The sequence below is a fragment of the Nicotiana tabacum genome, chromosome 4 (assembly GCF_000715075.1).
Source record: "Nicotiana tabacum cultivar K326 chromosome 4, ASM71507v2, whole genome shotgun sequence".
In the NCBI taxonomy this organism is placed as follows: domain Eukaryota; kingdom Viridiplantae; phylum Streptophyta; class Magnoliopsida; order Solanales; family Solanaceae; genus Nicotiana; species Nicotiana tabacum.
The window spans coordinates 132,110,534-132,132,282 of NC_134083.1; the positions used below are offsets into that span (position 1 = coordinate 132,110,534).

The 21,749-nt window shown below is 36.6% G+C and overlaps 1 protein-coding gene across 1 annotated transcript; it reads right to left on the reverse strand.

The window, feature by feature from the left end:
- Window positions 1-4,547: 4,547 nt before the first annotated feature.
- Window positions 4,548-20,438, reverse strand: LOC107819873 (uncharacterized). The gene is made up of 9 exons (XM_075252447.1): window positions 19,592-20,438; window positions 17,987-18,127; window positions 14,706-15,086; window positions 9,818-9,922; window positions 8,374-8,514; window positions 5,719-5,922; window positions 5,421-5,513; window positions 5,138-5,249; window positions 4,548-5,054 (listed from the first exon to the last, which is right to left on the reverse strand). Exons 1-9 carry the CDS (start codon window positions 20,087-20,089, stop codon window positions 5,011-5,013), a joined length of 1,719 nt encoding a protein of 572 aa, XP_075108548.1. The 5' UTR covers window positions 20,090-20,438; the 3' UTR covers window positions 4,548-5,010.
- Window positions 20,439-21,749: the final 1,311 nt, after the last annotated feature.

The window sequence follows — 21,749 nt, forward strand, 5'->3', positions numbered from 1 at the left end:
CTGTTTGAACTCATACACACGCATGTTTTGGATTGGAAAAGGAAATGTGAGAGGAGGGAAAGAGAAGAGATAATGACTTAGCTTGAAGAATTAGATATGGTAAAGATGAATTGGATAAGGAGCTTTGGTGAGGAGAGAGAAGGGTAAGGTTTTAGAAAGAGAAGATGAAAAATAACCTAAGCAATGTAACACATTGTTGGGGACATGAATGAGCGGGTGGGTGGGTCGGGTAATTGCTTAGGATAAAATGAGTGCAGATTGAAATAAAGTTTTAGAATGGGTAAATACGGGTAAAGTTTTTGAGCTAAGTGGGTATTTAGTATCGTTTCCTCTAATTTAAATTAAGGCTGTCCAACGGGACGGGACGTCCCGTCCCGTCCCACTTAATTTTAAACGGGATGGGCCCATGTTAAACGGGACATGGGATTTCGTCCCGTTTATCCCTTCCCATTTCGTCCCGTCCCGCGTCCTTTTTTTTATAATTATAGCCGTTGGGCAACGGCTATAATTGCAAAAATAGTCGTTCCCAACGGCCAAAAAGGCCATATTTGGCCCCCACTCCCACCAAAATACCCCCTACCCCCAAACTTTTAATATAATCCCTAAGTTTATTAAATTATACTTTGGCCCTATTTTCTATTATAAATACCCCAATCCTTCTTCATTTCTTCCCACAAAAATAAATCATTCTCTCTCAAATCTCTTACATTCTATCTATATTATTCTCTCAATTTTCTCGTAATCAAGTGATAAGTTTCAAGTATTTGGACAAATTTTTGGAGCAACTTTCAAGCTTCAAATTAATTCTTCAAGTATTTGGAGCAATATTTTGGGCAATTTCTTCAAGTTTCAATATTTAATCACGGTGCACTCGTTCTATCTCCTAATTTTAATATATATATATTTTGCGCATTATTTTAGTGCTTAATTTTTGTATTTACTTTACGTGTTCTATTTTCGTATTTCATTTGTGTTTTTAATTTTTGTGTTAACTTTTTAATTTAATTTCGTATTTAAATTATGGAACCTAAAAATATATTTGGCGTATTTAAAAAAACTAGTAAAAAATTAGTAAAGGTGAAAGTAGTAGTAATCCTAATCCTAACCCTTCTCCTATAATTAGAAAACATATAGATGAAATGACTCATGTTGATGAAACTTCATTTTTCCAACCCCCCGCATGTTATAATATTAATTTCGGTGAACAACTAGATCTTGAAACTTTACAAAGACAATTTGGCAATGATATTTTTATTGAAGACGAAGAAAATGAGGATGAAGAAAATGAGGAAGAAGAATTAGATGAAACACCCACTAGTCCCGCAACACAAGCTCCAACTCATAGTCAATCTCGGTCTGGAGCTTTACCCTCTGTACCACCTGTAAGGGGTAAGCCTAAGGGTGAACGTCCCAAAACATCACTTGTATGGAAACTTTTTAAACATAATAAAGTCAATCAACGTGCTACATGTGAAATATGTACGCAACGATTTGCGCACACCAAAAGTGGTGGGACGGGGGGTTTATCTAGGCACTTAGGTATGGACCACAAAGCTTTATGGATACGAGCTAAAATAGAAGTCGGACAAATACCGGATCCTAGCACTGGTACTAGCACTCCTAGTGGATCTGGCGAGGCTTCTAATTTTTTACAACAACAGCTTGACCCTGCTTCTGGTATTATTTTACGCCCCTATAACAAAGATATAGATCGTGAGAACTTAGCAAAAATAGTAGTTGTCTGTGGCTTACCTTTTACTTTTCCTTCTCACCCTGCTTTTGTGCATTATATACAAGAAACTTATAATCCTGCTTTTCAAGGTTTTCCTAAGACTACAGTTAGAAATGATGTTTTTAAATTTCAAACCGAATATCTTTAGTATATTCGTTGTGTATTTTTTCACTTAAATTGTAAAGTGTCTATCATATCTGATATAAGGCGTAGTCCTAATGGTTGTGATTATTTAACTGTTACATGTCATTGGGTTGATCATCACTTGAACATGCAAAAATATATTATTGGTTATAAATTTGTTGATTCAAAATACACTGGAGCATATATTGCAACTACTGTTCTACAAATACTTGATTTTTATGGACTCATTGATAAAGTTTTAACTATCACCTTAGATAATGCTTCTGCTAACACAACTGCAGCAACTAGCTTAAGAACTAGACCTTGTCCAATTAATCCGGCAATTTTTCATGTTAGATGTGCATGCCATATTTTTAACTTGGTTGTAAAAGATGGTATTAATTTATTTTCTGATGCTTGTAGTAAAGTACAACATGCTTGCGGCTATATTTTTCGGGCTAATAAAGCGAGTAGAATTCGTGAATTTGCTCAACAATGTGCTAGTGCTAACCTTCCATATAGAAAAGTTTCAAAAGATGTTTGTACTAGGTGGAATTCTACTTATGAAATGCTTAAAGTTGCTTATGATTATCGGGTGCTTATACAAAAGGTATTTAATATGCATAGTGGTATCCCAACTGATCAAATTGTTGATTCTGATTGGGATCAGATCAAAGAGCTTACTAAATTTTTAGAAAAATTTTATTATGCTACAAAATAATTTTCTGGTATATATTATCCTACTATTACACAAATATTATGGTATATTTGTGGAATTTTTGTTGTATTTGGTAAGTATAAAACTAATCCAACTTATGCACCGGCCATTAATGAAATGATTACAAAATTTAAAAAGTATTTTTTTCCTATTCCCCAAGTTTATTTAATTTATACTATACTTAACCCATCTTTAAAATTAAGAGGTGCAAAGAGACTTGTTCATAAAATTTATGAGAATTTAGCAATTCAAGAAAATGAACAACCATCTCTCGAAGAATGCCAAGCTAACATATATTCTTATGTTAGATCAATGTTTGATAAATATAAATCTATGAAAACAACAGGTGGTGAAACTGCTCCTTCTACTTCTAAGTCTAGAGTAGAAGTTCTATGGGAAGATATGGATGATATAACAGGTTTCAAAAGAATTATATTTGTATGTGAGATTTGAAAGTTCTATTAATAAAATAAAAGGCTCTAAGCGTTGAATTTGTTTTATGAATTGTCTTACACTCTTACTTAGTTACTTAATGGATTGAAATTATATTAAATAAATTATAACTCTATTATATATTTATAATTGCTAGAATATTTTATTACAAGTCTTTTGTTTTAATATTTTATAATTCTTTACTTAGTTTTCTAATTTTCGTTTAATTTTTAAATTTATTAAATAAGTCAAAAAACTAGATGTTGCAAACTTTAAAAACTTAGTCATTGTCAAAAGAATATCCGTTGCCAAACTCAATGCTTAAATAATTTTTTTTTAAAACGGCACTTAAGGCCCGCGAACCCGTCCCGTCCTGTCTCGTCCCGTTTGTTAGCGGGACTGGATGGGCCTACCGTCTGTCCCGTCCCGTCCTGTTTGTTAGCGGGACGGGATGGGCCTACCGTTTCGTCCCGTCCCGCCACCGTCCCGGCTAAATATCGTCCCGTCCCGTTAATTTTGTCTCGTCCCGTCCCGTCCCATTGGACAGCCATAATTTAAATCAATTTAAACATCGAGATATGGTGGGCTTTTAAAATATCGAAACTGCCCTCAACACCTGACAAGCAATAACAATTCTTCAAGTAAGAAAAAACATCTATAGCAGAGTCAATTTCACTTTTCCACTTTGTTCAACCTTGAAGTTTCATTTCTAATTTTGAAGCGTAGTAAGTTTATTGATTGACCGTTGACGAGATACTTGGTAACAAACATGTATTAATAAAAATGCTTATCCGCACACAATGATATCTCACTAGTTTAACTTTGAAGAAGAATCTTGTCAAAAAGGTAAATAGTTAACCACACCACACCACACCACAGTGTTTCAACAAATCTAGCAATTTAACCCTAGGAGCAAAATAATTAAAGTGAAAATACATCACCTAATCATCCTTAAGTGGAAAATACGGGTGTGAAAAACACTTGTCTTGCATTCATTAGTTTAGTGTGGTATAAACGCTTTTTCCATGTTAAAATCATATATCTCAATCGTCTCTTTTCCAATGAACGGACTTGTTCATCTCATCCATTAATCTTTTTCCATGTTAAAATTATATATTTCAATTCTCTCTTTTCCAATAAACTGAATTGTTCATCTCATCCAAACGTATATACAAACAAATGTTTCAACATAGATGATAAACAAAAGCAAAACAATGGATAGCAAGATCATTTTTGTGGCGCTGATATACGGGATAACTTGCACGCACCTCGACTATTTCACCAGGTGCTAGCCAACTCTCACCAACACATGTATCAGATAACTCCTAGGACTAACGGTAGGCAGATGGAAAGAAACCGCAATTAGCAAGATCACAAGAGATGGACTGGACAACAGCACCTTCAATGCTATAGTTACCAAGTCAAAGTATGCATCCTGTTACCTGTATAAGCAAGTCCAAGCATATCACTGGCAGAACCCAAAAGTAAATGTTGTTGGGGGTCGGGCGCTTGGGGGGGGCAGGAGCAGACAAATGCAGGTTATCAGAAATGCATTTAGAATACAAAATTGATTCTTTTCAGGGTTTATGTGACCAGTTCTACAAAATACTGGCCTCTCTTCTGCATCTCTTATTTGTATACAGGAACCCAACAAGCCAAAGCAAACAAATGCTAAAACAGAGTGCTATATTTCAGAACCTAGTAAGTCAGGCGAAATGGAGAACCTAATGTAAAAAATACAAGCTACCATATTAGTACAGGAGAATGCATTCTGCTTTAATGAAATACAGTACAAAAAGCCATTCTAACTTAAATCTGCACAACAGTACAAAAGTTTGAACTTGTTCATGCGTGCACAGGCAATAGCATTAAAACTCTCAGCTGCCTCAAGCACCAAAAGAAATGGCAAAAGAGGAACTTGCTGTGGCGAAACTGAAATCTACAGGGAAAGTCATGTGTTTCTGCTACTGTCTTTGCAATACTGCTGCATGACCTCTGTAGAAGTCTAATCATTTTGAAGACAGTACAATTGCCGTATATTTCCTGAAGCTGACAAATTATGGGAGAATGGGTGAGAGAGAAGGAGCAAACTAGTTTCCATTACACAGAAATGTTTAAACCATCACAATTACCATATAACCAGTCTTTAAAGCACTGATGGAGAGCTGTTGTTAATTCCTTTTTCCGGCTCTCTTCAAGCTCAGCTTCCCGCAAGCTCTGCTTAATCTCCTCCAAGTTTTTTTGCTGAAACATCAAGTATGAATGACGATTAAGCAAAAGTTTGACAACTCACGAAAACCTTTAGAACATGGAATGGACTGTACTACTGAAGGCATAAGAACAACAAATGGCAATGGGGTAAACAAATGTTATACAAAATAATTACAAAAAAGAAGTAAAAGTTTTTCAACTTACCCTTCTCTGCTGCGATGCCATGTAAGCATCAGGTAAAGGGAATGGATTGTTTTTTGTTGACCCAGATTGTTCACCTTCAAACCAGTGTGGAATCTGTGGACATGGAGATGTGTTCTTATTAGCATGCAAATCATAATCATAAAGCAAGAGATTTTCAACAAACGTTCCTTTGACAGAATACAGATTTCAGTTTCGGAAACTAACAAGGATACAGGACGATTGAAAATGGAAGCAATACTATGTAAATTGAAAAATAAAACTCAAATATGAACTCGTCATCCAGATTGTTTAAACATACCAAAAAGTTAGTGAACTGATCGGGGTCTATGCGACTGGCGGACTCAGTCTGAACATCAGAAACACCTGCAGGATGTGAAAGCGAATCATGTGGATCAACAACGCCAAGAGCCACAGGTTCATCCCATTTGTTGATGGCTGGATCAATACCAACTACATTCAGGTGCTCCTCCAGCTGGGAGTAAAAAGTATTGTATGGAGCCACCTGATAAAACCATGAAACATGAACGGCGCTCAGAATCTAAAATTCCGTGGAACTGTTAACTCTGAAGCTAGGAGCATACTGTCACAATAAATAGAATGGAGATGCATATAATGAGAAAACACAGAACACTCTACTGTCAACTCTTACATCTGATAATAAAAATAGAAAGAAATGCATTAACCAAGCCCCAGTCAGCTTAGGAAAATATTTTTTTTATGACGGTGGTGTCTGAATCAGCTTGCACGCACCTCGATTATTCCCGGAGTACCTACTACCTCCCACCAGCACAGGTACCGGATAAATCCGCCCACTAAGGCTTTAGACAGATGAGAAGAAATCATCTACAGCTTGTTTGGATGGTTGTTATCCATCACTTCATAATTTATAGTTCTATAATGTATTATATTGTATTGTATTATTTTGTGGATACAAATTCAAATAGATTGTATCTTTTCTTGTGGTTAAGTAACATTTCTATTGTTTGATTTCATTATATGGTATTGTATAATAATTGATAATTTACTAACAAACCCTTGTTGTAAAATATACTAGTAGTTGTTTTCGCTGGTAATACCGCTAAATTAATCATAAAAATATTGGTGTTACTGATAATTTTTTTGATAAGGTTAAAATATTGGTGTTCCTGATAATATGCTTATGATTGAGAGTTGCAAGGAATTAGACGTCTGATCGCAATTCATGTCTAATAGCCATATACTTCCTTCTTGGCTACTGTTTTTTAACATATACTAAAGCAAACAACGACAAACAAAAATTATGACAAATAATGATTGCACCAAGTTTTTTTAAAAAACAAAAAAGAGAAATCATGAACTAGTACATAATAATTGCATACGAACTAAGAAAGAGAAATACTTGTGGTTTCTAATTGGCTATAAGAGTAGCAAATGAACCTGAAATATGTGGTAGAGATGTCTGATTGCACAAGTAAGAAAGAGAAATACTTGTGGTTTCTAATTGGTTATAAGAGTAGCAAATGAATCTGAAATATGCGGTAGAGATGTCTAAAGTAGATGAGAATGAAGAACTTATAGTATGATAAAGATAAAATAGGGTATAGGGTGGAGTTAAATGAAAAAACAGGGTAAATGGTAAAATAGGATTATCAAGTAATAAGAGCATAACGGGAAAGAGAAATAAGGTAACGATCCCAACAGACCAAATCAGTCGTCACACAAAATGGGCTTTTTTGCTAGCATTTTCTGCTTCCCTGGGATATGGATCTCGAACTTAGTGGTTCTCCTCCTACTTCTTTGACCATTAGGCCACATCCTTAAGTGCAATCAACTTAGTCGCAAAACGTGGATCTTTAAGCAAAAGAGCCATGAAGTCAAAGAATTCTTAGCAGCAATGTGCCCAATAAAAACTACTGCTGCGAGATAAAACCTATTAAGATGCACCGTCTATTTAGTAGACGACTTAGTAGATGGGTATAAAAGGTACGGAAGATAATATCACAGGTCATTGCAGCATCAATCGCCTTTTTTGGGGGGGGGTTATGGTAAACCCTAACCTCCCCACCCACCCCCCAAATCCATCCCCAAAGCCCCCAACCCAGAAGCCAAACAGTGGCATTTTCCCACTTTACTCCGTTGGTGACTCGAAGTTCACTTATCGTGGTTGGAGTTAGACTATCCATCATTTGACTTTTGCAAATATCACTTCTTAGCTTCCTTATTGTTAGCAACTAGTTCATGGTTTAAGCGGGACGTAGTTGGACCTGGTAATATAAAGTAAAGTACACCTAGAATCCCTAAAGTTGAATTTTTCACCTCTGGCTATCCATATATACCTCATGCCAAAGTTTAGTATCTCGATTTTCTAAATTGAACAGACAGTCAATTCCACTAGGCACACATTCTGCTCCATCATTTAATGAAATCAACTTAAATTTATCTCCACTATTCAACTATTTCAAGAAAATTACCACAAACCAAATAGGTTTCCAAACCTCTCAATTGTGCTAAACTGACAGCCACATTTCCGATTGTGCTTGTCCCATGTTGTCTGACACGTGACAGAAACAGTTCCTGATCAGGTGCTTATATTTTGCAGTTTGCACCCAGATAGGACCCTCAGATTACCTAAACAAAGAGCTGCATGGTTCATAAGGTATCTGCCATGGTGTCTATTTGAAACTCCTTTTTCTTGCAGGGATCCAGATATGAAAACTGACCCAAGACCAAGAACTGCTAGTATTTTAGTCATTTTCCACTTGTCATAAAAACAAATAAGAACAAATGCTAGTGTAAGATCAATGATAGCAAAAGCAAATGCAAAATGGACTCTTGGGATACATTCTGAGTTTGCAGTGAAGTTCGATGCCACCGAGTGAGTGGCATATAAGCATTAAAAATAAAATGAGAGAATTGGTGATCCATGGAATAAGATGAAATTTATTCAGCAGCAGTGTAGAAGCTTAAGATTCACCTGCAATTTATGGTTATCACCAACAACAAGTGGTGTTTGATTTACTCCCAGGAAAAATACACATTCACGACAGTTGACGATACAGATACGTTTAGCCGCTGCTATCACGTGCACACGTTCACAGTGCTCAACTCTTACAGCCTGTAAAAGACGTTACAAAGGGAAATGCTCATATTTCATCTAGAGAATCGGACACATAATGGTGAACCATATGCAGTCATAAATCAATTAACTCATAAGACAAGCGGAAACTATAGTTTATGTGGTATTTATTACACCTTGACCCAAAAATTAAACACCTCAGGTAACTGTTTAGTTTTTATATTGAGATTTCAAAATCACGGCTAATTTGAAACATGCATAGACTTCTAAGTGGCAGCAGAAAGCAACAAAGTAGAAAACATCAGTTTGATAAAGCATGAATTTCTTTCTTTTTCATCTTATTGCATGTATGTCTAGCTGACTTTTCCATGCCTAGCATGAACGTGAGAAGAGAACAAGAATGCAAATCTAAAATCTCTGGGTCCCAGGTAACAACAAACTCTCACAAAGTTTAAAATCCACAATTGCTTTTCACAATTCCTGCTGAAGCCAGCACAGACTAAATGAATTCTTAAACCAAACTGCTCCAATTGAATTAAACCTTAGAGAAACCAAATTTTCTGACAAGGTAAGCCCAATGTTACCTGTCATCGCATCCCTTCAAAATCAAATTATTTGTCAATGTCCTAAATTAGTCAATTTCCAGCTCAGACAATTGATTAATCAAATATAGAAGCCTTTGCATCTTTATCGCCAAGAATATAAAATAAATACTCCCACCGCTCCACTTTAAATGATTTTTTGGCATTTTTTCTGTGGTTCACAATATTTGATTTTTTAAGATATCAAGAAGGAATTAACTTCTTTTTTCCAAAGTTACCCTTGGCCTAAAGAGCCTGGGAGTATCTGTTATATTTCCAACGAACAAAGTAAGGTTAATATCGTCAATTTCATTGTTACTAAATGCTAAAAGGTAAATTCCTTAATATGTGTGAAAACAGCCAAAAATCAATTAAAGTGGCCCGGAGGGAGTAATGTTTAAAACTTCTAGATACTTCACAAAATTAGCTTTTCATGAATAAAAGCCTTCAACTACATCAAGCGTTGGCAACTTGGAATGTGCTCTACACAGGAGAACAGAATACTACTTTACAGCTTAAACGTATATAGAATAATTGTGGGAAACAAACAAATGACAATGCATGATATAACAACAACGACAACAACAAACCCAGTGTATTCCCATAAATGGGGACAATGCATGATATACATACATCATATATCGGATAAAATTTACAAGTAGTTCATAATGCAGAACTATAGTTATTTTAAGCACATTGATAATCTGAATACCAACTTAAGAAGGAACACGCAAATCTTCCTGAACTCTCAGGGAACCTACCTTGCCAACAGCTCCCAGGAAAATGGTTGCATCAGAGCATCCGTATACTGTCGCATATTTCAGAGGTGCTAAAATGTAAATGACTGATTCATGGCAATTGACAACCTGAGCAGAAAAAAGAAAAATGAAATGGAGAAAGTTTCAAGATCCATGTAAAAGTCCCTCTTTTTAAACTAATTTAGATGACTGCACAAAGCATACAAGAGAAGTTGATAGAATGTTGCAGAATTATTTTTTATTGGATTACAAGTCCCCAACTTGTTTGGGACTGACAAATACTCCCTCTGTTTCAAAAAGATTAGCAGTATTTCCTTATTAGTCCGTTTCAAAAAGATGGCACATTTTTATATTTCCTTAATGGGAAGCTTTTATAGCCACACAAATGCTATGACTTGTTTAAGACCACAAGTTTCAAAAGTTTTATAGCCACACAAATATTATGGCATACTTAAGACCACAAGTTTCAAAAGTCTTCCTCTCTATTAAATTTTGTGCCAAGCCAAACTAAGACAAATAAATTAAAACGGAGGAAGTAATTATTGTCGTCGTTGGATTACAAGCCCAAAGCATTACCTAAAGAACATACGACATTCATTTTAACCAAGGCAAAAAGAAAGGCTAAAGATTTTACCAATGCAAAGTCATTTCATGTTTTACTCCACAACATTAGCCCACAACTGTAACAGCCTCACAAGGTTTTGGGAGTTGAGACTAAGTTGGGATTTACCAAAGACGTTAATGTCTGAGCCGGGTTCGAGCCGTGGAAACAGCCTCTTGCATAAATGCAGGGTAAGGCTGCGTACGATAGACCCTTGTGGTCCGGCCCTTCCCCGGACCCCGCGCATAGCGGGAGCTTAATGCATTGGGCTGCCCTTTTATTAATGTCTGAGCGCATAGCTAAAGAAGCACATACAAGCTGATCAACCATTTCCATCCTAAAGACATAGCTTTCTTTTTTTATGAGATTGGCTTTCAATTGACCAATCAATCATGACTCAATTCCAAACTAATTGCGGTTGGCTATATGAGCCCTCTACACGGGTCCATTTCATTCTTAAGGGATTCTCTAAACTAGAGGTTTTCTAAACCACATTTATATACTGGGTTCTAAGAAAACTAAAAAGCTCTTGGCAAGCACTAGACCTAATACAAGTGAAACGACAACTGAGATTTAATGCAAGTTGGTATTGCCTATATGGATCCTTTGCTTCCACAATAAGTTCTTAACTAAGTCACATTAATCCCAAGAGATAGCAGGTCTTTCATAACAATTTTTGTCGAGGTAATTTTAGATCTACCTCATCTCTTTTTAGCACCTTCACTCATAATTGTGTCGCGCACAAATGAAACTAATGCATATGGATGTCCGTAAGCCTTGGCTAAACTATCTCACGTGACCTTTCTTTTGCCATCTATCTCTACTATTTGCATCCTCTATCGGATGCAGTCATTTTTAATCTTGTTGAATCATGTACAACTTGTCTAAGACGATTATCTTGTTGATATGTTGGGCCTCAAAAGCCCAAGTTTCCCAAAAGCCCAACATTCACCCTCACACTATATTATTGGTCTCAAAATTGCTCAATGAAACTTACTTTGTTACTTCGGTAGGCATCTTTCAATTGCGTATTACTTCCATGAGTTCCATCACACTCATCTATTTCAACCATTGTGTTCTGATCTAAAATAAAACATCTTTCTCTGTCATGCCTTTTTCCCTTGAATGACTGGCCTAAATATGTGAATTGTCTGCATTTAAGCATTACAATCGCATCAAATATCACTTTACCTTCACGTGAACGAAAAACTTGTGGTACCTATATTCTATCTTACTACTACATATCTTAAAACCCCAATTCTTAAGGGTGCTTCTACATAATACCATTTTTTGATTGATTACCTCACTTGTTTCTTAATTGACAGAATATTATACGCAAAAAAAAACATGCACCAAGGAACCTTATCTTATATACTTCTGTGGTCCGGCCCTTCCCCGGACCCCGCGCATAACGGGAGCTTATTGCACCAGACTGCCCAAGGAACCTTATCTATATACCTACAGTTAAATCATTTAAAACCAGGGCAAGTTAGTTCACTCATCCACAACAAAGGTAAACAAATAGGGGCACAAGCCAGATTCCTGGTATAAATCCACGAAAGTTCCTCTATATCTCTCTTCGCCATTTTCACAATAGTGATCGCTCCATCATACATATCCTTCATGACATATATATATTTGATATGAGTTCCTTTCATCTCAAGCATCAACCTAAGGGCTTTTCTTTGCTTTCTATTATAAGCTTTATTTAGCGCAACTACTATCATTGAGATCCTCTTCCTCTTCCTCTTTCATCAACTTTCCTATCAGAAATACAACTATGTTGTAGATCTACGATGCATAAATCTAAATTGATCCTCCACTAATCTCTAAATTTATGATCATCAATCTTCAATAACATTCCATCATGATTCATAAGTTAATATCAGAGATAGTTTTCACAATTTTGAATGTCTCGCAATTCTAAATGAAGGATACCCCACTCGTTTGGCTACTTTCTACTCCTTAATATAACATTAAAATAGTTGGGATAATCTTAACTATGCATATCTCTCCAAGCACTTCACAATTATCAGGATCACAGGTTTTTAAACCATTTTCATGTCATCCTTTAATTCATTAGACCTCTACAAATGTAACTAAGGTTTTGTCACAAATGTACGAAGATCTATAAAGCTATCATTGTGATTTCTGTTGAGCAATTGATTGCTATAGCATCTTCATTTTCTCTTTAATCTCATTGTCTCTTGTCAAACCTTGTCGACAGTCATCTTTAACATACTGAACTTGGTCCAAAGTCTTTATCCTCTCCCCTGTTGTATCAACTTATGCATTTCTTTCTCCCTTTTCGCATCAACTTTTGTATAAACCATCTAAAGCTGCACCTCACCGTTTGCTAATCACATACCTCAATTTCTCTCTTAACTCGATAACTCTTTAAAGACTTATCCATCTTCTGTTGTAGGTAACTTCCTGTATAACTCTTTTTTTCTTTAACAACTATTTGACTACTTCATTCAACCACCACAATTCTTGAGGTCAAGGCCCTAGCCCCCCCTTATTTTGACAAGTAAAGGAAAATGATGAAGGCCCTAGCCTTTAGACACATTTATACTTCCGATTGCTATTTTCTTCAAGTAACTATCTATTTCCTTCTATTGTATATTAACAGTAATTTCTAAGCTTCATGCTCCCTCTTTTCTAACTTGTCCTAACATGTTATTCGCTTTGTAGCTTTTAGTGTCAGTACCGAATTCTCAGTTTTATGCAATTTTTCTACTTTTCCAATCCACTCTTTTGCTTCACATCCAAGACCACTCCTTAGTATCATCGTGTACTCCGTGCACGTCGCTCTGTCGCATCTATTGCCTTTCACTTAATACCCTAGTAAAGCCCTATACCAACAACTTATCCAAAACTTCTTCCTATCATTTTCCACATACTCTGAGAGTACATTTCTCTTCTAGCCTCGAACGATCTATCGCCAAACTGACAGGGGACTTGTATCTTGACACACTAGCCCCTAGGACACATGAGTAATAATGCTTTAAAATTGTCAAAAAAATAAATCAAACAACAGCCAGAATTCCAGACATATGTTGAAGCTATTGCTGATCAGTTAGACACGAAACCAAAGAGGCCCCAAAATAAGTTGCCAACAGAAAACTACTTCAATGAATTAACTATTAAGCAAGCAGATTCTCAGATACATGATGCCATGTAAGAGGAATTCTCCTTGCTGTTAACTTAGAATATTTAGCCCTTTTTGGGACAAGTGCACAATTAATATTAATAGCTTCAGATATTAAATTAATATAACAAAGTAACAAACATATAAAGACAGTTCTTCTACATTAGAATCTTTATAGATAATTCTAGTTTTCCAACTTCACGATAGCATTGATCATGAGAACAAACATCAGAACATAAAGACAAGTGCGCACATACACAGATTACAGCACATTACTGGAAATTAAAATTCTTCAATAAAAATGGTGTTCTGGAGCATCCGTGCAGCATCTTATTATCTGTGTGCTGTGTCTGAAGTTTGTATTCTTTAAGTTCCAGCCCAATTGTCTGATGTTCTTTTAAAAATACGGAATGTTAGCCAAACTGCACTGTAACTAAGCTCCACATTACTGTGTTTCCAATTCAAGGAGGAGGATTATACTGGAAGGATACCCATTGATGACAGGTAATGCACAGAGGAACAGGACTTCGATAAGGGAATTGTGGACCTTTTATCAGAAACTCTACCAAGAAGAGAGCGATTGGATATCAACACAAGAACGGGTCGAATTCAGTATTATTATGGTGCAAAAGCTGATTGCAATAGAATCTTTACTATTCTGATTGCAATAAAACCAACTCCAGATATTTTATGCCTGACATTTGTAGAAGAAAGTAGCTCCATTTTGACGATATTATATCTTGATATAACTTCACAAATGGGCAAGACAGAATCCTGTCTCTTCTAGAACAGAAAGCACCAACAAATTATAAATACTTCAGGCACAGTTATGATTCAATTTAAAACCAAGAACATGCATTAAAATGGTGGCAAAAGAAGCACATTCAGAATAAGCTTCCTTGAATCAGACCACTGGGGTGATTTTATTTTAAAAATTCTAGAGACCAGATCGAAATATTAAAGACTAAGGAAAGATTCCCGTGCTACCGACAAAATACTTGTCTCACAGAAGCAGTATCAATTTATATTGAATCATGCAACTTATATCTTTAACAACAATAAAATAAATTCAGTTTTTTTTTATAGGTAAAATTACGTTTTAGCATAAAAACAATAAGATAAAGTAAGTTAAAATTTACCTTCACAGAAGAGCCTTTAAGATCATTCTGCTGACGTACATATGATGTTTTCGAGATTCCCTCAATGAAATTTGGGCCTCTAGGACTCAATGAACTCTTTACTGAACTTGCAGAGACATCAGCCATTGGCACATCCTGGTCGATGGCACTGGTTGGTCCATTTTCCTTGGCAGAAGCCCTCTCAGTAATGCGTTCCAGAGCAGACGCTATATTTTGTAGCAGCCAATCATGTACTTGAGCTGCAGGAACAGGAACAGCTGGCATGTCTGGATCTGAATTGGCAAAAAATGGGGCATTCTGACTCAATGGGATTCTCTCAGATCCCTTTTCACCAAAATAGAATAGAAAACCAAGATGCTCAAATTTCTCTGCGGACAGAACCTAAAGGAATTACACTAATTGGTCAGCTTTACAGCATATCTTTACCCAGTACTCTATGACACAAAGGTAAGAGAAATGGCTGCAAACAGGCATAAATTTAGGCAACAGGTTCAGCAATAGATGTTTCAGTTTCTAAACTTCCTGGCATCAGTTGTCACTGAGAGTTTCACAAATTGCAATTACTAGGGGAATTTTGTTTTTCTTAGATCCTACAATATCGTAGAAATCAGCATAACAGAGGGCATCATAACTACCCCAAGTTCATTAGAGAGGGCCCCAATCGTCAGCCAGGAAGAATTCTATCACGAGGCATAAAAGTTGGAAAAGAAGGCCTGACAGGTAACATCATGTGCACTCAGTTCCAGACTGACAAAAAGTGCATATGGCTGGCATATCTGCAGTTAGAATCCATTTAACGGCCATTATCCTTACACAACCTGTGAAATTTGATGCATGGGAATTAAGTGCATTGGAAATTGCCAAATTCTAAAGAAAATACTCCACTATGTACCTCACGAGACTCCCCCGTTCATATACCTTCTTCCACATAGTTAAAGGACAGACTCTCCTTTTACTCATCAAAGAAAAACGACAGACTCTACCAACAGCACCCAATAAATAACATTTTGTTACTTGGAAGTATCATTTCCATCAAATGCCAATTTGGAGATGGGATATTCACACATGCTCTCTCAGGGTTCTACATCAGAGGCTACACAAATTTCAACTGCGTGACCAAGTAACTATAATCTCCATTCTTTTTCTTTCTTCGACAAGTCGATCAATCGTCTTCACTTATCTCAATTAGCTTGTTTGATCGATAACCTAAGATCAGGCGTGCCTCCTTTGTGATATAGAGGACGTTTTAAAATTCATGTAGCACTGCTGCTTAATCTAGATTGTTCTTGAGACTAGCATCACTAAAATGTAAAATGTCATGTTCATGTTCCCAGAGAAGACGTGAGCTTGAACATAGACCGAAAGAAAAAAATGTTGGGGATGATGATTATGAATTTCAGTGATATCTACAACTATCCAACAAGGCCAGGGTTCAGTATCATCAGCTATGACGAGGCTAACTGTGCTAATCTCATGTCAAATCCTCAAATCACATAAGTATCAGGCCCGAATATTTAAAGAGGAGTAGGATATCTCATACATGGTGATGGACCTCTACAGTTTGATGATTCCCATGAATGATATATTCTAGGCTATTGGTAAATTTTTTGATTGGTTAATAAGTTTAGTCACTTGATGGGGAAATCCTACGTACGAGGCAGTGTACCCACGTATATAAACTTACAAGGACATGATTTTCTACAAAAAGCGTCCAGTCACCATTACTAGCCATGATATTGGTAAATAGAATTTGGAAACAGAAAATATTATTTGAAAACAAAACCCACTTTGATACTGGTAAATATGATTTGAAAACGGAACATATTCACAATAAAAACTATCTTACTTTCTAGAAACAATCTCATGCATCCCTCCCACGTAAATCCATCCGTCTCCACTGTAACTAACCTTGTAAACTGTACTTGACGCCAAAAGAAACTTCTAAACAATGAAACTCTATGGTCAACCTGAGCCTAGACATAGATAATACAGCATATAAACCTAGGCTAGAGAATGTAGAAATAATTTTAGAACTACCAGAAGGGGCTACATGATATTAAATTCTATATACAGGATAAAGAGAGTACTAACTATTTATTGAAGTATTAAACAAAGAACTACTCACATGATTCGATTTTATGTGACACTCTTTCCTCTTTAGCATGTTCCAAAAAGATTGACACCTTTTTCTAATGAACCTATTTACTTGTGGTATTCTCATTTTACCTTAATAACATATTCTTATATAATAAAATACTCTTATAGGAATGACATAGCATCTTTCGGATCACAAGAAGGTAAGGGTACTTTGGGCATCTTATACACATTTAGCTTATCTGTCAAAAGTTTCCTTCTTTCTTAAATTCTTTATCCAGTCAAATTGTCATATAACATTCACATAAGCAAACTAGAAGTAATCATACTATTTAGTGAACAAGTTGAAGTGGGCGTTGAACTTGTCCTGGCCCACACTTGCTTGAACTTTATTCTCACGCTTGGCTAAGTTCACACTCACCTAAGGCTGAATCCTGATCTTAATGGACAGACTTGTCGAGCTTCGAGCCCAACCAACCCATTTGACAATCCAAACCTTCCAAGATACCTCATAGGAAAGAAAAGTGAACTTTACATGATACTAAAAAAGTTAATATATCTGTTGACTCTGTAACATGAACGCAAATATAATTACATCTTTTTCATCGATTGGATGCATAGTTAATGTCTTACTGCATAAGCATGATTTATAAAGACCAGGACAAAAGTAATTCAACAAATCAAACCTGAACCTGCTAACCAAGTGGTCTAAGAGAGGTAAAGCAAAAACTTTAACCTGTTAATCAAGTGGGTCTAAGAAAGGCAAAGCAAAAACTTGAAAGGAAGCTGTTCTACATCGATACAAGTGGCAAGCATGTAGATGCAGGGGGGAAAACAACGCCCGATGTTATACATCATTCACCAGTGGATTTTTCCATTAGTATTGCCAGGCATACAAACCTCCCCACCTGCACCTCAGTTTCTTTCTAGTTGTAGCAGTTAACCATAAAAATTTATGTTCCTCCCAACTCTTTTGTATTCGCATTGTTTCTCTCTCAAACATTCACACCCCATCTTGCAAGACAACTTAAAACCGCATAGAATCCAAGGCCATACCGCGTCAACTCCCTTAGAATTCTTTATTTTTATTTTTAGCATTGCATGTTGAAATCATAGGATATCAGCTAAACCATGTATGTTGAATAACAAGAGGGGTGTTATAAACATGAAGTATGAAATTCACAAACCAGTGTTTCGTCGCCCTCTCCTTCTACTGCCTCTGACAAAAGAGACAGAATGTTTTCCAGGTGCTTTTGTAAATAGGATAACTGATGAGCCTCTTCATCAGATTGTGATGGCATATTTCGTCGACTATTGCTACGTACAAGCTGCAATGATAGAAACAAATCTTCTGGTTATTATTACACAGCAGTTCAACGTGTGTTTCATGGTACATGCCACACTATTTAAATGAATAGCGCAAATAAAGAAAACAGACTCGTTAAGATCAAGAAGGGGAGTCATTTAACATAGTCAGAAAAACGAGAATATGAAGGAACAATTTCTGCTATAAATTGTAAACGACTCAATGACAGGCAAAATACTGGAAATAGTTCAGTTGAATAGATCTCGCTTCTTCCAAGTTCACGTATAGTCTTTAGACCATGCCTCTTAGGAGAAACAAGAAACTTAACCACTTTAACACTCTAAGCCTCAAGCCTAAGCTGTACTTCATCGAGAATTACGCATAGCTGAAATGAAGTTAGTGGCTTATGAAACAACTGTAACAAATTGTTGTTACCCTTCAGGAAAAAGCTATAGCAAAGCTTGGAACCTATGACTTAAAAACTACTACATAAATATTTGAAGTTCCCTGGAATGAACTTTAACATTTTACAAATGTAAGTCAGCAATTGTTAAGCTTCCCAGTTACCAAACAAAAAACAGAATAGAAAACTCATGTTATAGCTTTCCCGGGGAAGCATCCTTCATCAAGAGCCAAGAATCAAAAGAAAGCAAACTTGCACAACCATAGGCCTATCTACAATTTTATGAAATTCCATGCATAGGACCAGGGAGGATCCACGGTGTTAGCTATGGGTTCGGTCAAACCCAAAAGCTTTGGCCTAGATCCGAAATATGTGTTAAGAAATCCACTAATATGTACAAATATTTAATTATGAACCCCGTTATTAGCACTGAGGTCTATCCTAGAATCCCGAACCCATAAAGTTCAAATCGTAGATCTGCATAGGGCCACAACATCCACCACTACTCTTTCCGCCTACAGCTTAGTATAAACTAGTATTTTAAAACTTTTCTACTAGATATATATTATTCTACTTAGTATAAAGTTTTGACACCAAGTACAAAACTTTATTAGTTCTCAAGTTCTTTTCAACATGGTAAACATTTCATCTTACAACTTCTTCATATTATCTAAATCCTATTACAAAAACCATAACTACAACTAAAAGCTTCCAATAAATAACCAAAAATGCAAAGAAAACTCACTAAACAAATCAAATCAATGATAATTAGAAGAGCTTTAAGTTATATATACCACAATGCAAGGAATTTTTACACCATCACCAGACAAATCAAATCAATGATAATTAGAAGAGTTTTAAGTTATATATACCACAATGTAAGGAATTTTTACACCATCAAGCCACCTTTTACCTATTTTACCAGGTAATTAGTCTTGTTTTCAGGAGTATAAATCCCACATTTAAGAAGGCTTACCCTTTGGTGACATGATAATGTAAACAATTCTTTATGTTTATATAACTTAAACTCTAATTTAGAAACTACACATCACAAAAATGCCGAGTTTTGAACAATGTCCTGACCTGCAACGGCGACAATGCAGACAAGAACCCGTCGAAAGCCGAAGTAGAAGGCCAAACATCAGCTACAGCAGCTGAATCCTTATGTCCTTTAGGAAGCAACCTTTTGTAACTCTGAATGTACAAAAATACAACCAAATCAAACACATTAACACCAACAGAGCCGACCTCGGAGGGCTTAGCAGTAACGAGAGGGTCCGAATCGGAGTGAAGAACGCAAGCAATGGTTTCGAGGACGAGGCGAGCGTGTTCGGGCGAGATCTGAAGGGACTCAGCAATGGATTCCGTGTTAACGCGTTGGTGCGTAGTACTTGACTCGGAGGAGGAAAGGGAGGATAATAGCTTGTCCTTAATTGGACCTAGGGTTTGTGTTCCGTCGGTGAAGATTAGCTTCGGGATCGGTAATAGGCCGTGTTCAAATGGCTCCCTGCGTGGGTGAATGTATATTGGAGCGGTGGATGGTGTCGTCGCCGGTGACGGTGTTTCATCGGATTCCGCCATTAGTGTTATTAGTGGAGAGGAAAAAGGTGAGAAAAAGCTCTGGAAGAGTGGAAATGGCAGTGATCAGTGCCAATTTATTTTCTTTAATCAATCTCTTACTCGAAAAAACAAAAAGAAGAAAATGGCAGTGATCAAAATCTCAGCGAGAGAAAAGCAAGGTTGAAAGCCCGCATAGTGTTGATTTGTAAAAACTTACCTACACTCGTCTAAATAATTACCAATCATTAACAAAACAAAAATGCATATGTAAATGCAAAATATATATTTTACATTTATTAACTTGGCATAAATACCCGGGATAAAATTTTGTAATGCCCCAGAAGATAAAATATGTATTACATCCACGTTCAGGCTCTAAGTTGGACACACGGGTATTCAAAAAGTTGTAAAGTTATATATATAACGACCGATCGGTCGTTTTGAGTATTTTAGTTCTTTTTCCCATGTTTGATGCCTTAGATATGTGTATTTGTGGTTATGTAACTTGCCGGGTGGTTGGTTTAGTTTCGGGAAAGTTTTGGAGTGAATTGGGACATTTAGTCCCAAGGTTGTATGCTTAAGTTATAAGAGTTGACCGGAATTTGACTTTTATGTTGACGACCTCAGAATAGTGTTTCGATGGTTTCAATAGTTTCGTATGGTTATGTTGGACTTAGGCGTATGTCCGGATTTGAATTTGGAGGTTCCTAGGCCATTTTGGCTTGAATTGACAAAAGTTGGAAGGTTTAAGGTTTAGAGGTTAATAGGTTAGACCGAGGGTTAACTTTGTTAGTATCGAGTTCGAATTGTGGTTCCGGGAGTTGGAATAGGTCTGTTGTGTCATTTAGGACTTGTATGCAAAATTTGAGATCATTCCGAGTTGGTTTGATATGGTTTGGCACGAGTATTGAAAGTTGAAAGTTCATTAGTTCCTTAAGCTTAAATTGGAGTGCGATTCATAGTTTTGATGTTGTTTGGGGTGATTTGAGGTCTCGAGTAGGTTCGTGTTTTGGGGATTGGTTGGTGTGATTGGATGGGGTCCCGCAGGCCTTGGGTGTGTTTCAAATTAATTTCGGATCACTTTTGGACTATGTTGCATTGCTGAGGATTTATGTGCTTCTGGTATTTTCGCATCTGCGAGGGTTTGGCCGCAGATGCGGCCATTGTTGTGCAAGTGCTCGATTTGGGTTGGAGGTGCAGGGACTGCAGATGCGGCAGCTGGGACGCAAATGTGAAGCCACAAGTGCGGCTAGGAGTCCGTAGAAGCGGAAGCACAGGTGCACTTGGTGACCGCAGAAGCAGTAGGTCGGGTGCTTGGAGGGGATCGCAAATGCGGTCATTTTACCACAGAAGCGGCACCGCAAAAGTGATTAAGTGACCGCAGATACGGATTAACTGGGTAGAATGCTTATATCGAAAGGTTTAATCTTTTTCTCATTTTTGGAGTTGTGGAGCTCGGTTGGAGGCAATATTTGAAGAGTTTTTCATCACAATTGAAGGGGTAAGTAATCCTTACTTGATTTTGGTGTTAGATATTGATTACCCACAGATTATTACACCTAATTTGTATTAATTTAAGGTGGAATTTGGGGGGTTTTAGACTATAATTTTGGAGAGTGAGATTTGAAGGTCGATTTGAGATTGGAATTGGATAAAATACATATATTTTGACTCGTATTGG